At 32.3% G+C, this 16,806-nt stretch overlaps 1 protein-coding gene across 1 annotated transcript; it reads left to right on the forward strand.

Annotated features, from left to right (window-relative positions):
* The first annotated feature begins 9,450 nt into the window (after window positions 1-9,450).
* LOC133323323 (uncharacterized) lies at window positions 9,451-10,207 on the forward strand. The gene is made up of 2 exons (XM_061532264.1): window positions 9,451-9,946; window positions 10,026-10,207. Exons 1-2 carry the CDS (start codon window positions 9,451-9,453, stop codon window positions 10,205-10,207), a joined length of 678 nt encoding a protein of 225 aa, XP_061388248.1.
* Window positions 10,208-16,806: the final 6,599 nt, after the last annotated feature.

Here is a 16,806-nt window from a genome sequence, read left to right on the forward strand (position 1 = left end):
TATTTTTTCAACGACCATAAGAGGCGTAGATTTTTTAAAGAATATTTTTTACAACGACCATAAAAGGTGGGGATTTGTTAAAGAATATTTTTTACAACGACCATATTTTTTCAACAAACATAAGAGGCGTGGCTTTTTTAAAAATTTTTTTTCAACGAATATGGATTTTTTAAAGAAAAGTTCTTTACAACGAGCAAAAGAGGCGTAGATTTTTCTAAAGAATACTTTTTAAAAACGACCATAAGAGGCGTGGATTTTTTTAAAGAATATTTTTTTAAACGACCATAAGAGGCGTAGATTTTTTAAAGAATATTTGTTTACAACGACAAGAGGGATGTTTTTTTAAGACTACCAAAACGACCAACGAGGCGTGGATTTTTTAAAGAATATTTTTTACAACGACCATAAGAGGCGTGGATTTCTTAAAGAATATTTTTTTACAACGACCATAAGAGGCGTGGATTTTTTGAAGAATATTTTTTACAACGACCATAAGAGGCGATTTTTTTTAAGAAGATTTTGTACAACGACCATAAGAGGCGTGGATTTTTTTAAAGAATATCTTTTTAAAACGACCATAAGAGGCGATTTTTTTAAAGAATATTTGTTCAAGGACAAGCTCAAGGGTGGAGATTTTTTCAACGACCATAAGAGGCGTGGATTTTTTAAAGAACATTTTTTCAAGGACAAACTCAAGGGTGGAAATTTTTTCAACGACCATAAGAGGCGTGGATTTTTTTAAAGATCATTTTTTCAAGGACAAGCTCAAGGGTGAAGATTTTTTCAACGACCATAAGAGGCGTGGAGTTTTTTAAATAACATTTTTTCAAGGACAAGCTCAATAGTGGATATTTTTAAAGAATATTTTTTCAAGGACAAGCTCAAGGGTGGAGAGTTTTTCAACGACCATAAGAGGTTTGGATTATTTTTAAGAACATTTTTTCAAGGACAAGCCCAAGAGAGGACATTTTTTCAACGACCATAAGAGGCGTGGATTTTTTTAAAGAACATTTTTTCAAGGACAAGCTCAAGGGTGGAGATTTTTTCAACGACCATAAGAGGTTTGGATATTTAAAGAAGACTTTTTCAAGGACCAGCTCAAGGGTGGAGATTTTTTCAACGGCCATTAAAGGCGTGATTTTTTTTTAAAGAACATTTTTTTAAAGACAAGCTCAAGGGTGGAGATTTTTTCAACGACCATAAGAGGTTTGGGTTATTTTTAAGAACATTTTTTCAAGGACAAACCCAAGAGTGGACATTTTTTCGACGACCATAAGAGGCGTGGATTTTTTTAAGAACATTTTTTCAAGGACAAGCTCAAGGGTGGAGATTTTTTCAACGACCATAAGAGGTTTGGATTTTTAAAGAAGACTTTTTCAAGGACCAGCTCAAGGGTGAATTTTTAATGAATATTTTTTCAAGGACAAGCTCAAGGGTGGAGATTTTTTCAAAGACCATAAAAGGCGTAGATTTTTTTAAAGAACAATTTTTCAAGGACAAGCTCAAGGCTAGAGATTTTTTCAACGACCATAAGTGGTTTGGATTTTTAAAGGAGACTTATTCAAGGACCAGCTCATGGGTGGATTTTTAAAGAATATTTTTTTCAACGAGCATATGAGGCGTGGATTTTTTAAAGAATTTTTTTTCAACGACGTTTAATATGAACTCCTAATACAATCTATTGAAAACCATTATGTTTTCTTGTTGGCGACTGTTTATCGTTTTACCTGTATCTTGGTAATTTGTTCGTTTTTTATTGGTCAAATATGACCTTTTCCTGGTTAATTTAATTAATTTAATATATTTTTTGTTTTAATTGTTGTTGTCCATTTAAAAGACAAAGTGCAGATGTTATATTTTATTTTATTTGCTGTCTACTTTATGACTCTATTAAAATACTGAATATCAATGTGTATGTATTTTTTGGTCATTTTTATGATTCAACATTAATCACGAGGTGATGATAGAAAATACATTTAGCAGTTATTTTAATGATTTCATATCGCGATATAAATTTTATGAAAAATGGGGTTTTGGTTATATTTGGTTACACTTGAATTTACAAATTTGGAATGGTCGGAGCTACTATGGGGATGTTGGATTTTTATATGGCATTGGAAATTTGATTATGGTAATGTGGTGACTTTATATTGGGAAAATACGTCAAATATAGTGCTTAATAAGGTTAAAGGGAAACATTGGTTTGGATATAAATCCCACAAAGCAATATCCTAAAAGGGTGTAATTTAAAGCAACAAAAACATGTACACAAAAATATATGTCCAAAGGGTCTAATAGCATCTTCTAAATGACTTTTAAAAAAACGAACTCTAATAAACAAAGAACTTCCTCGTCGCCTAGTGTATCGAAATCTTTATTTTTATTAAAAAAATAGATTGATCTATTAAATATATTATTTATTATAAAAAAAATATCTCAAACAAAAATTTTTTTTTAGAACTGATGAAACATCAAAGTGATAATTTTGAAATGACTCCACACTGTCACCCACAACACCAAAAAACAAAACAATACATTTTTAATTTATTTAATCTCCTAAATGATTGAATGGAAATTATGCAAATTTTATTTGTTTGTTGTAGTTTTTTTTTTTGCGGCGTGAAATTAATTTGCTGCCAAGTCAATGTGTGTGGTCGATCGATCGATCGACCAATCGCATGACAAAAGGCGGATATTTAAATGTTGATGTCTCATTTTTGTCCAGGGAGGAAATATATATTTTATTTGTTTGGACGTATTTTCCCACAGTGCTGTCATTTGATTGTTTGCTAAATGACCTTTATCAAATTCGATGTCTTGTGGCCTTATAGGAACAATGGATAGGTGTGTGCGAGTGTGTTGAATATAGGCTTAAAAATACTATAAAAGGAATTATTTGTTGACAAAGTGGAACTGGGCTAAATAACGGTTAGCATTTACAGTAGGGTCGTGATAACATGAATTATATTATTTTTGAGTGAGTATAGGTCAGGATTTTGGATTTAGAAGCATTACTAATGAATTTTTAAGAGATCATAGGGGTGTGTTTTAGAATAATTTGGGAATGTTTTAATGATATGACGAATTGTAAAGAATTTTAGAATGACTATAAACGTGTATCCTTTTAGTTTTTTCAGGGACCATAGGCGTGATGAATTTTTTCAACATCCATCACAGGCGTGGATTTTTAAAAGAATATTTTTTCAACGACCTTGACAAGCGTAAATTTTGTTGTTGCTATTTTTGAATGATTATAATTTAAATACTATTTTGATATTTTATCGGTGATTTATTGTAAATAATCAAGTGCCATAGAGCCAATGGCAATGGCGTGGTGGATGTCGGCACGATTCAATGAAATGTTTGTCTCTTAAGTCTTTTGTTTATTTTCTGTAAAATTCTTTGATATAACAAAAATATTCAAGTGTTGCTGTTGCCATGGGGAGACCTACCGCATTTTGTAATATTAAACATTCCATTCAGTATTCCAATTAGATGTTAATGAATAAACAAAAATATATATTTCGAGAATTTTGCAGAGGTCTTCATAGGCGTAGTTTTTTCTTAGGAATTTTCTAAAGAATATTTCTTCAACGACCATAAGGATATTTTTTCAACTGCCGTAAGAGGCGTGGATTTTTTAAAGAATATTTGGCTTAACTAGTAAAAACGATCCGATTTTTTTGAATTTTTTTCCAGAGGTAGGTATTTTTACCCTAATTAAGGTGTTACCTTTTCTTTTTTTTTGGGGGGGGGGGGTCGTACCCGGTTACCCGGTTTTTTGACCCGGTACTCGGTTATATCCGGTTCTACGAATCCGGTTAATATAAAATGGATATCATTTTAAAGGTTATAAATTTAAGACTTTCTACTATGGACAGATACCAACACCGGCTAGTGGAATAGTTTTTGTGTAGCCGGCCTTCGGCCGGGGATGTAAGACTTTCTCCTATGGACAGATAACAACACCGGCTACGCCACAGAATTTCCTTGTTTTTGTAGGGTTTAAAGGCCAATATCTTTTGATCCACAGCAGATACAGCCACATATCTATAATTTGAGTCAGAATTGTAGAGGGACTATTATGGACCAAAGTTCGTCTTATAGGGAGTTTTTCAAAATAATCGGACCAAAATGGAAAGGTATTTTTATAACCGTTAAAATGGCCATAGGCGTGTATTTTTTAAGAGGCCGTAGGCGTATATGTCAAATTTTTTACAGAGAATATAGGCGTGGATTTTTGAATACATTTTTCCAGAGACCATATGCGTTTATTTTTTTCAGAGGTGTCGATTTTTTAAAGTGAGGACTAAGAGCACAGTCTTGGATTTTTATTCTGTTTCATACACTATAGTTATGTTCCTTAAAATTATTTTCATAGATCATAGGCGTGTTGTTTAACATAAGTTTAAATTATTTTTTTTTTTTTAATTTTTTAATTCATTTTAAACCAAAGAATTTACAAAAAAAAAAGCGTTTTCACTTTTTAAAGCTTTTTTTCAGAAGGCAGGGCGAGGATTTTTAAATTATTTTTCAAAGACCAAGGCGAGGATTTTTAAAGAACTTTTCAATAGACCAGAGGCGTGTATTTTTTCATAATCCATAGGCGTAGATTTTATATTTTTCATTTTTAAATAGTTTCTCAGATGTGCTGATTTTTTAAAATTTTTTAGACCATAGTCGAGGCTTTTTTTAAATATTTTCAGAAACCATAGGCGTGGTTTTTAAGGCTGTTTTAAATTAATAAAAAAAATTTACTCCATTGGCGAGGATTTTCTAATATAATTTTCAGAGACCATAGGCGTGTTTTTTTTTAAGATCTGTTCAAATTAATATTTTTTTCAAATAGCAATGGTGAGGATTTTTAAAATTGAAAGGCGTCCCTAAAATAGACCAACATTTATCATTCAAAATACTAAATTACAAACAATTTGGCAAGACGTCCATATCAAAACGTTATATATTTCAAATTTGGACACTTTACAACAGTATACATGTATATTATTCTGGGTCACGCTTTACAAATAACATGGGGTCAAAGTCAAAATTCCATACTTATACCCTCAGTTCTATGGCTAATGTTAATATATAAAAGAGCTTAGTGTTAAGTAAGTGACTGACTGACTGATTATCGTCCAGACGAAGCGGCTGAAGCTAGAAGCTTGGTTTTTGGATATTCGAACAAGAAAGGTACGAAAAGTACTAAAATGTACCAAATACGGTACCCTTTGTATTATGCAAACGGGAAGAGCTGGAATTCTGAAATTTGGAAAGTGGTTCACTGATAGAAAGTTAGATTTTTGGAAAATCGACGTATAAGTGTAGGAAAATTACTAAACTCGACTAAATTGAATTCTAATTGTATATATATATATATTGAATATGTGTGTACGGCAATAACTAAAAGGCTCTTTATTTGTAAGTATTTGGATTTGGGCGAACGGAGAGAGCTGGAAACCTAAAATTTGGAATAACAGTTGCTGTTGGAACATATAATTGAGATATCGATGCATAGTAGGGGAGACTTGGGCACCTTCGGCAATGGCGTTTTTGATATGAAGCTCTCATTGTTCATCACTAACTTTGACCCATAGGTACCGAATATCAAAGTTTGAAATGTCTGAATAATAAGCTTATTTAAATGCATGGGTTTTTGTTATACCCTCAGCCTTTAGGCAAATGAGGGTACATTCACTATGACACAGTGAAATGTACCTAATCGAAATATTGGTTTTAGACCCTATGTTTCTTTGGACCAAATCCGTTTCAGAAAATTTGGAGTCGATTTACGTCCGTTGTCTGTCTATCTGGCTGGTGCGCACGATAAATCTTGAAAGGAATAATCGATTTCATCCAAATTTTGCACATCTTAATATTTCTTCCAAACTTAGTTTAAGTTCGAAGATTGGGAATATCGGTCCACTCCTTCTGGTACCTCCCCCCAAAATGGTCAAAATTGTGCAAAAAATAAATTTTATAATAACATGCAAACAAAAAGGTTCAAAATTTTCAAAATATAAAAATCCAATATCAGACGAATTTAATGTCCGATTTGAACCAATCTTTGCACAACCTATTATCTTTACAATGATCAAATTTGAAGATAGGACCCATTGGTCCACTTTTTCTCGTACCTCCCCCACAAAATGGTCAAAATTGTGCTAAAAATAATTTTATATAATTTTTTAGTAACATGCAAACGGACAAACTTTGTACAACATATTATCTTTACCAAGCCTAGATCAAGTTTAAAAATGGGACCCATTTGTCCACACCTTCGGGTACCGCCCCCACAAAGAGTAAAAATTTTCAATATATAAAAATCCAACATCAGGCGAATGTAATGTTCGATTTGAGCCAAACTTTGCACAACCTATTATCTTTACTAAGACTATATCAAGTCCGAAGTTGGGACCCGTCTGTCCTCTCCCCTGGTATCTCCCTGAAAAAGGGTCTCTATTATATAATCTTGTACATTTTACTTGAATATCCGAATTGATCAACATTAAATCTGAAACATCTTTGATAAAAAAACATATTCGTTATATAAAACGAATAATAGAACCTGTGTGTAACTCCGAGGACTATCTCCGCAAACCATATGGTGAGGGTATATCTCTCGGCAACGTCGTCTAACATTTTTTTACTTGTTTTACAGATAGTTTGTAATATTTCCATTCCATTTTGTAAATGTTTTTCATAATTTAAGGCTGTATTATTAAAAAGTCGTTAATTACAATGTTTATTCTTATACAAATAATTAGAAGTATAATATTTTTGGAAGATTAATAAAAAAAAAATCAAAATAACTGTAGAAAGTACCCTCGCAGTAGATTCGGCATTTTAAAGTGGGTCACATTCGGCCATATACAGATAATGCTATATTATTTTCTTAAAATTTTTTGAGTTAGTCGTTAAAAATAATCCTTTAATAATTACCACCTGATAGTGGTAACATTTAACCCGGGGCCGAAGCACATTCGGAGAATTTGACTTTTTTACAGTTTTGCAAAAACTAATACTAATTTAAAATATGTTTTTGGTACTAGTTTTTATAATGAAGTATCAGAGAGGGCAATAATCGGTCATAAAGTGTTTATATCTGTTGACTAAGTACTGCAACATAAAGGTCTAAAAAAGTGCCAAATGGTCTCCCCTACTTATGTGTATTAAATGGTACTATATTTGGTACAACTTGACTCCAGAATTTTTAAATTAAAATTACTGTTGATGTGTAGGATTGAGGTAGTTTATAAGATTCTTAATTACAGAGACAAAAAGTACTAAATGGTGCCAAATATTTTTCCAATTGTTTTTTGTGGGAACGGATGGGGCTGGAACTTTTGGGATGTATGTATGAATTACAGGATTAAGGTAGTATTGGAACTTCGTACTTATGGATACGAAAAACACTAAATGTTGCTAAATATGATACAATTTGTTTTGTGTAAACGGACAGAGTGGGAATCCTAAAATTTGGTATTAAAAATTGCTGTTGAAGTGTAGGGGTTCGACATGTTGGTAGTTCTAAAAATTCGTAGTTATGTGTACTAAATGTTACTAAATTTGTTACAATTTAGATTTCAGTGAACGGATAGAGATGGAAAACTTATATTTTGAATGAAAATTACTGCTAGATTACAGGATTGTGGTGTGTTAGAGATTCGAACTTATAAGTACAAAAAGTACTAAATGGTACTAAATGTGGTACAATTTGGACTTTGATAGAACTGGAATCTGGAAAGTTGCAACTAATATTACTGGAATATGTGTATGAAAAGTACAAAATGGTACCAAATCTGCTGGAATTATAAATTTGGACTTTACTATTTGAAAGCAGGAATGAGTAGGTTTTGGTACTCATCTTTATTATTAGATGTAGGAATAGAGGTGGAATTCGGAATTATAGTACAACAAATTATACAATATTCACGATTTTCATATAAAATATTAGTTATTTATTTGGTATTCCATTTCCGCATAGGAAGTAGCGGGAAACTGACTGACAATTTCATATTAGTCCATATTTTAGGTATTTTGTAATTAAGGCATCTCAAATTTTTGGTTTGAACAATTCAATTCTGGCAACGAAAATTATGTTCGGGAATAAATATAAGTTATTGCGTGCCATTGGCCTGTCAAAAAAGTGTCATTGGCCCGTAAAAAGTGCTGGATTAAGCCGATATGTGTATACCTCTCCGAATTAACCGTTTTACGTTTTAAACTTTATTCTTTAAAGTTATATATTTTTTTAAAAAGTAAAAAAGTGTCAGCCGGTGTTGCCGACAGATATATATATATGTATATACCCTTAGCCTATGGTTTGAACAATTTGACCCCTTGTGTAGGAAGTACCAAACGGAGTGGACCAATTAGTCCTATATTCAGATTTGATCAAGGCTTGGACACTCCATTCGCCTGATATTGGATTTATAAATATTGAGCATTTTGACCAGCCGGCCAGACACTCTAAATTGTCTGAAACAGATGTGGTCAAAAGAAACATTTCGATGAGGCACATTTTTGCCGTATCAAATAATCTTAAAACTTCCAATTAAACAAAAAAATTGAAAGTAAATATTAAATTCGTATTAGTACCAGGCCATTGAATCATTTACGGAAATACATCGGCTTCTTTTTTTTAATATTTTTTTTTGTCTTATATTAATCTACTTTTTATATTTTGTTTAAAAACTAAATTAAAATATATAATTATAATGCGTGTTTATTTTTATAAAATTTGTCATAGGTTATTTGCAAAAAAAAAAAAAAAAAAAATTAAACAAAAACATAAAAATTCCAAATAAATGATTTGTGGACAAGCGTAACAACTAATCATGATTAGCGGCGGCAATATCACAAATTTTGAAAAACAGGCAGGCAGCCAGATAGAGATTATGGTTTAATGACATTTCAAATATTTGAGAGATCTTTCGTCAGAATTAAAATCAAAAAATCACTATTAACCCCTTCTAAAGAAATACAAAAACAATTCCAAATTTGCCTACAAACAAATTGAGTTAAGTTCGGCCGGCACCCTTAGCGCCAATTGAGTTGTATTCAAATGAAGTGAGTTGATTTGATAGGCAGCAACAACAACAAATATATGCAAACAACAACAACAACAACGAAAAAACGACTCAAAAATTTGTCAACCCAAAACAATGCCGTCACAATAGAATTCGTATAAGAAAACACCTAAACGACGACGACGACAACGAAAGATATGGCCAAACATAAACAGATCTAGATTTGCATTAAAATTAGTTTGAAAACCGATAGCGCCAAGAAAAAATTCGCATTCGAATAAATACTTATGCACCAACTGGCAGAAGACACAGTGCAATCGAAACAGTTCAGGAATACAGACACTCAACGGAAGACGGTGTTACAAAACAGAAAAAGAATAAGAACGAGGAAGAATCAGAGAAAAAAATCGGAATTACAAAAATGAAAACCTTTGCCTTAGTTGCCCTTAGCCTGATGGCTGTTGCCACAGCTGCTCCCCAATTTGGTGGCTATGGATATCAAGCCCAACCTAGTGCTCCCGTTGTCAGCACTGGCTATCAGGGTGGTGAGAAATATTTACCTCCCGCCAGCACCACTCCCGCTCCCATTGTACGCAAACAATTCTATTTGGTATCGGCTCCCGAAGATAATGACGGACAACCTAAACACAAACACTTAGTTTTGGGCCGCCCACAAAAGAACTATCGTGTTGTGTTCATTAAGGCTCCAGGTTCGGATAATGCCAACGTGAAATACTCTGCCGAATATGCTCCACAAGAAGAGAAGACTGTCATCTATGTGCTCAGCAAGAAGGAGAATGAATTGAATGCCGGTGATATTGCCACACCCGCCCCCACAGAGGCCAGCAAACCTGAGGTATTCTTCATCAAGTACAAGACACCAGAGGAAGCTGAGGCTGCCCAACGTGAAATTCAAAGTAAGTTATCAAATACCCCTCTTAATCTTTCAATTATTTTTAAAAACAATTTTTTAAATTCGCTTCTTCCTCCTCTCAGACGAATACGACAAATTGGGTGGCACCAACGAATTCTCCGATGAAGGTGTTGCTCCTCTCACTTCAGTTGTTGGTGCTTTAGATGGCCTCACCCCTGATGGTGCCTACAATTATCAACCCATTGCTCCCAGCTCTTCGGAAAAATCCGCCATCAGCCAATATTTGCCTCCTATCACTAAATAGGTGTCGTTCGAAAAAATATTGAGCTGTTGTTGATGTGATTTTAGGTTTAGAAGTTCCTTGTTTTATTTTTTGTTGAATATTACGTTATTTGAATTGTTTTTTATTGTTATATACTCGAAATATATAATTTGTTAATATGTAAAAGAAATTTTTGATTTTTTTCATTTAAAGAGAACGATTTTTGTAGGACAAAAGCTCTGAATAATAAATAGTTCCCGAATAGTTAAACTATTAATACAGAACCCGACAGCATCTTAAATCAAGTGATATTCCAGCTATAATGTTTTCCAATGCTAAATATATTTGACGGTAAGTCTGTATTGAGATTTTACACAAGCACCAGTACGGATTATCGGATTACCGAAACTTCTGAAGAAGGTGGTAAGTTTTGACATTTATATTGGAAGGTTTCAAATTTATTAGCACAAACGTCCTCAATATGGTCTGACGTACGACCATGTGTTGTGTTGTTTAAAGTGCATTAAAAAAATCAATTTGCTACATAAAATGGAAGTAACTTGTGAAATTTGGTAGCGGATTTTCGACAATTGTGAATAATAGAAAGTTTGAACTTTTTCAACATAAACCTACTCAATACGGTTTGACGTACAACCATGTGTTGTGTTGTATACAGTGATTAGAAAAAATCAATTCGCCAAATAGGTAGTCCAAAAATGGACCACAGAGCATGATGCCGTGTGTATATCGGACTTTCGACAATTGTGAACAAAAGCGGAAGTATAGATAATTCCACTATTAATGTTTACATTTGTTCAAAGGTATGACGTATGACGTCCATAAGGTATTACGCACGAACATGTGTTGTGTTGTTTACTATGTTTCGAAAAAATATAAAAATTAAATAGAATAAAATCATCAACATTTTCGTGGGATAATTTTGAACTTCTTTCGACGTGGATTATCAGCATGCATAAACTTAAATATTGGAATTCCGATCAAGCATAGCGAAACCGGATCTAATGAATTTAATCTCTCAAACGGCAAAAACGGCACAGAACATTGATGCTGTTTATGAATAACGGAATTTCGACACTTGTAAACAAAGTCGGAAGTGTAGACATTTCAATTGGAAAGTTTGCATTTTTTTTAAATAAACGTGCTCAGTACGTACAATCATGTGTTGTGTTGTAGTTAGTTCGTGAACGTTTTGTGCTTTCATTTTTTACACCTTTCTTCGTGTCAATGAACTTGAATATCGATTATAAAAACGCCGTTAAGTTTGTAGGAAGATTTTCAACCCAATGAGACGTCAAGATATCAAATTACAATTAATTTGTTCGGGTGGTACTGTTAAACGGTTCCAAAATGTGAACCGATACATCCCATTTTTAATAAATCCTAGCAATTTATGTGAACATTTTCAAACACTTTTTAAATATTGTGAGTTGTATCGTGATTTCGACAGGCATGGCTAAGTCGACATAGAATTTTATTCGCTTCAAGTATATTTTTATTTATTTGAGGGTATACATATCGAGGTGCTTCAAAAGATTTCGTCAAAAATGACGAATTGTGGTTCTGTGCGTATGAGCCCGAAACAAAACAACAATCGATCGTGTGGCTTTTCGAAGTAGGACAAAAGTGTCACCTGTTTATAGGCAAAACTGCTCCTCTTGAGCAACGCACACAATCAATTCTGAATTTGCTTGCCTAAAGTCTTCGGAGAAATTTGAGAAACAAATAAGTGTAGAATTGATAGGTCATCGGCGCTGCAACCCCTACCTGGCAACCAATGACGCATGAAGAAAAGAAAATGTATTTACAAAAGCAGAAGTTACTGTTAACGTGTTCAAAAAATGCCATGTTTTGGAAGTTCATAGTCGAAGTGTAAAACCTGATTCTGCGATTGGTTTAAACGCATAAGTAGTATTGGAGAATATTTAAAAAGAAATAAAGTAAAACAATTGTTGATAATAAATATTTGTGTTTTAATCATAAAGCCAGAAATATATATATATATAGTAGCTTTCGGGTGAACTAAAATTAGGCCTGTGTTGATATTATCTCTAAGAAGGATGATATTTTCTCTAAGAGAAGAACACAAAATGGATATTTTTAACAATTTAAACTGACAGTTTTTAACAATTTAAAAACTTTGTCCACAGTCTCTGCCCTAAAAAGGAAGTAGACGGAACAATTTATATCCACTTACCACAAAACATTACCACTGAAATAGAACATCTTACCTAAAAGAAGAAGAAAAATATTATTAATAAATTTTATTAATACGAGATATAGTTTTAAAGTATATTTCATATGAAGGGCCATATATTATAATTTGCAAATAGATTATAAATTAAATCATTTCGAAGCTGTCGTACGTATCGGATAACAAAACAGATGCACGGATATTTCTATTTCGACTCCAAATGGCCTGAAACGGATTTGACCTAAAGCCACTTGATGCCTTAAAACGTTATTTCGATAAGGTACTTTGACAATATTAAAGTGTACGTTCCATGAATTTAGCTCACTCATTGCAACTACTCCTACGCCATTTGGCAATTCAAATGTTATCTATCGATCGACGTTTTGGTATGGCCTCCTCAAATTGTCAAAAATTAGGGGTACAAATCGAGGACAGATATTGATAATTTTTTGTGGGAAGATTCGACACCCAATAAGAAACAAAAATATCATATGAGAACCAATTCAATTGAAAAACGCACAAAGAAATCACAAAATATAGAATAATTGAGGTCACGTAATATGAAGGCTACTACGAAACTTGGCCCAATATTGATACTTTTTGTAGGGAAATTCTTTATTCAATGAGAGTCTCAAATATAAAATTACATCCAATTCTTTGGAAGATCCTTCGAAAATTCCGAATATTTAGAATAACTTGAGAATAACGCAGAATAACTTTTTTGTGGGAAAGGGTACTACACGATCTAAATTCCAAAATACAATCAACTCGGTTTTTTTTTTTTTAATTTATGGTATTTTTGGATTCATCCCAAAAAATGCAATTTTTCTATGTTTTTGATGTCAGAACATCTGTAAACAAGTAAAAAACCTTAGAATTTCGGGTCGATGACAAAAAATGCACATACATCCAAAAATGTCGGTGAATATATTTATTAGATTACAGCCACTTCGGTACGTACTTAGCACGGAACTTTTATGTGGGAGATATGTCCAAACATAGACCTATGTAGAAATTGTCCGCATAAATATGTTCAAAGTTTCGAAAATTGGGAGGTAATTTAATATGTAGAATATGTGCAAACCTTGACGTAAATACCGAAAATGGGGTGGTACTGTTATATGATAGCTATATTCATATTTTTGAAGGAAGGTTTGACATCCCAGTAGAATAAAAGCTAAAAATTATATATTTGGTTGAAAAACGAGCATGATGTCCCCAAAATACCGAATAATGCGTTTTACCGCTCTCTGGTTTGAACCCCGACATATGGGTCAATATTGATAATTCCATGGAGAACCCAAAATACTAAATTACAGCTAAATATGTTGAAAACTTTACCCAAAATTTTCAAATATAAATAAAATAAACCGATCTATCCCATTTTTAATACCAAACATCCTACTGCAAACTAGACATGTGTGTCCGTTCGTTCATTCGTCTTTCTATTATATTTTGTAAACGCAGCATAGGCCACAGTTATGAACCAATCATTTTGAAATTTTTCATTTAGATTAACTTCAGACCAAGACAGCATCTATTGTTTTTTTGATAATAATTTAGTAGATGAAACAGTCCAAAAATTTTATTTTTGAATTTTGTCTAGTCGGGTCAAATGAACCAAGACACAGTTGACAGTATATCCAATAGAAATGACTGGCCTTTAAATGTATACAAATTATACTACTGTGGGAGTTATACGTAAATATTTACAGGGTTCTATCTGTTCTGACTACGTTTAGTATTACCATTAACATACTAGAGGGCGGAAATGTCGTGCTGATCTCTTTAAAATTTTACACGAAGTTCCGGTTATGCTCAAGGACGACGTCTATAAATTTTGGTGACGATCAGAAGATATTTAGGTTATTAAATGCATCGAACATTTTATTTTTGTCAGAATTTACTGTAAGCCCAACATCACAAATGTTATACAGGGAAGTTTATCTGGCCAACTAACAAGAACGTATGTTTTGATAATGTTTGGTCAATACTTAGCGGGTCAAATAAACCAAAACTTTTGTGTGCATAAAATTTGAAGCTTGTTCCGTAATAATTCACTCCCGGAAAACATGATTGTGAAAATATGTCAGGATAAGAAATAGGAGCTGTTGACCTCTAATCGGTCTAAAATCGCGAAATATTGCACATACCTGGAATATTGAAAGTTAAAGTTCACCGTTAGCATTAAAAAAATATGTGTTCTGCGGGAATGTAGAATATGTAAATTGATAATTTATATTTGATATTTTCTATTCTTATTGGGTAGAAAATCCTCCATTAAAATAATATAAATATTTGACCCAAGATTCAGGGAAGCCTCCATACAAATGTACCCCCACTAGAAGGCACTTTGAGAATTTGAACCAAATTTACTAATCTAATTGTATATTTTTGGTAACCATCGGGTGGTACGTCTTCCAACCAAAAATAATCAATATCGGTCTATGTTTTGCTATAAACCCCATCTAACGGGGGGTCACGCATTATTTTCAGTATGTCCATAGTACTAGCCCAATTCTACCTACCGAAGTGTCTGTAGTTTGGTATTTCATCATCTTCTGGCAGCAATTTAACATGATATTTTTAAAAGTATAGATCAATTTTAGACATTTTGAAGATTGAACAATTTTAAATTGTTGATATTTTTGATATATGACACATTAATAAAACAGATCTTCATAACAAAAATATATTAAAGTAATATTAATATCTGCATAAAATTAAAATTAAAAAATTGTATTAGCAATTTTTTTTAAAGATAATAAATATATATATATATATATAGAATCAATTTAAATTATTCAAAAAATATGTCACCAAAATGTGATGAAGTATATGAAAATTCCATAACGATTTCCAATTTACTCGCACGACCTGAAATGCATTATTTGAAACTCTACATTCTCGACTAAATTTTGCATTCATAAATGAATTTAAGAAATTTATGAGATTTCACTAAAAACCATATGACATTTATTATAGAACAAAATTTTCCTTTCTACGTTCTTTAAAAACAGATAAGGTCTAGCAACAATAAAGTTTTCAAAATATATATTTTTATGTATATCTAATTTAAATATGTCATAATAAATTTAATATATTATAACAGGGGGAATGCCCAAATCCACTTATAAATTCAACATTTAAAAACAATTAATATACTTTTTTGTTTGTGATAAAAGTGGAAACATAAGGAAATATTTGTACAATGGACAAACAAAAATTCGCAAAAAATACCCCAGAGATCTATTATATCAAAAAAACAATACGTTTTTTATCATAATCGTTTAATGTTTGTGAATTTTTATTAAAATGTATGACTAAATAACTTTAATATGTCAAAGCCCAATGACCTTTAGGCAAAATAAAAAACTTATGAAAAAATAACATTTTAATGACTTGAAAAACTCTATAGAAACCAACAAAATGGATCAATAAAAATTAAGAGATTCAAAAAAATATATAGACAACTACTGGTATTGATTATATTTTGAACCTTCGTAGGCAACAAACACTGATAAAAAAGAAATAAAATTCAAAATAAATAAATAAAAACCCAAAGATAGGCTCAAATTTTTGAATAGGCCTATTCGTTCAACGTTTGTTTCCTAAGTCTTTTGTTTGAATTTATGAAAATAAAAACTAAATTCCTCAATCTTTTGTTTTATTAATTCACATATAAATTGTGCGAATATTTTATTTTATTACACAAAACACTATGAATCACATTCATCTTCATCACCAATTATTTCAGGGACATGCAAATATTTGAATTTGAAATAAATAATAATAATAATGAAATAACGGGGATTTGGAGCATTTGCATGATAATCAAAAATTCCCTTTCTACAGGAAATAGGAAAGAAAAAGCAACCTTTAAACATCATAAAGAAAAAAATATATCAAATATTTCTCTTGAAATTTATAAGGCGTGGTTTTTATACCCTACACAACTATGTTGTCAGGGTATTATAGATTTGTGCAGCCCCAAAAGTTTGTAACGCTGCGAAATATTGGTCCTAGACCGTTAAGTATACCGATCGTCATATCTCGACTAGCTGAGTCGATCTAGACATGTGTGCCCATCCGTCTGTCCATTATAATTGGTAAACACGATACAGGTCACATTTATGGACCAATCTTTACAAAATTTTGCATGTAGGATGGATTCTGGCCAATGAAAACCCCTATTGTTTTTGGTAAAGATCGGTTAAAATTTAGGGTATGAAATGGACCAAATACCTAATTTTCGTCGTTTTTCTGGTCGCTCCAGAGGCCGCAATTATGGCCCAAACATCGCGATTTTTTACATGGAGAGGGGAATCGAGCCAAAGAATAAGCATGGCCGTTTTTATAAGTCAATATTTAGCAGGTCAAATGGACCCTGACTTCTGTGTGGAACATTAAAAAAAATTTACTCTATGGC

Source organism: Musca vetustissima, unplaced genomic scaffold (assembly GCF_032173495.1).
Source record: "Musca vetustissima isolate MV318-11 ecotype Yass unplaced genomic scaffold, APGP_CSIRO_Mvet_v1 utg3768, whole genome shotgun sequence".
Taxonomy (NCBI): Eukaryota; Metazoa; Arthropoda; class Insecta; order Diptera; family Muscidae; genus Musca; species Musca vetustissima.

What these genes read in the sequence shown, in the direction of transcription:
- LOC133323323 (XM_061532264.1), top strand. Translation starts at nt 9,451, where the DNA reads ATGAAAACCTTTGCCTTAGTTGCCCTTAGCCTGATGGCTGTTGCCACA. An exon ending in TGCCCAACGTGAAATTCAAA is followed by an intron (nt 9,947 to 10,025) that starts GTAAGTTATCAA and finishes TCCTCCTCTCAG; the next exon opens with ACGAATACGACAAATTGGGT.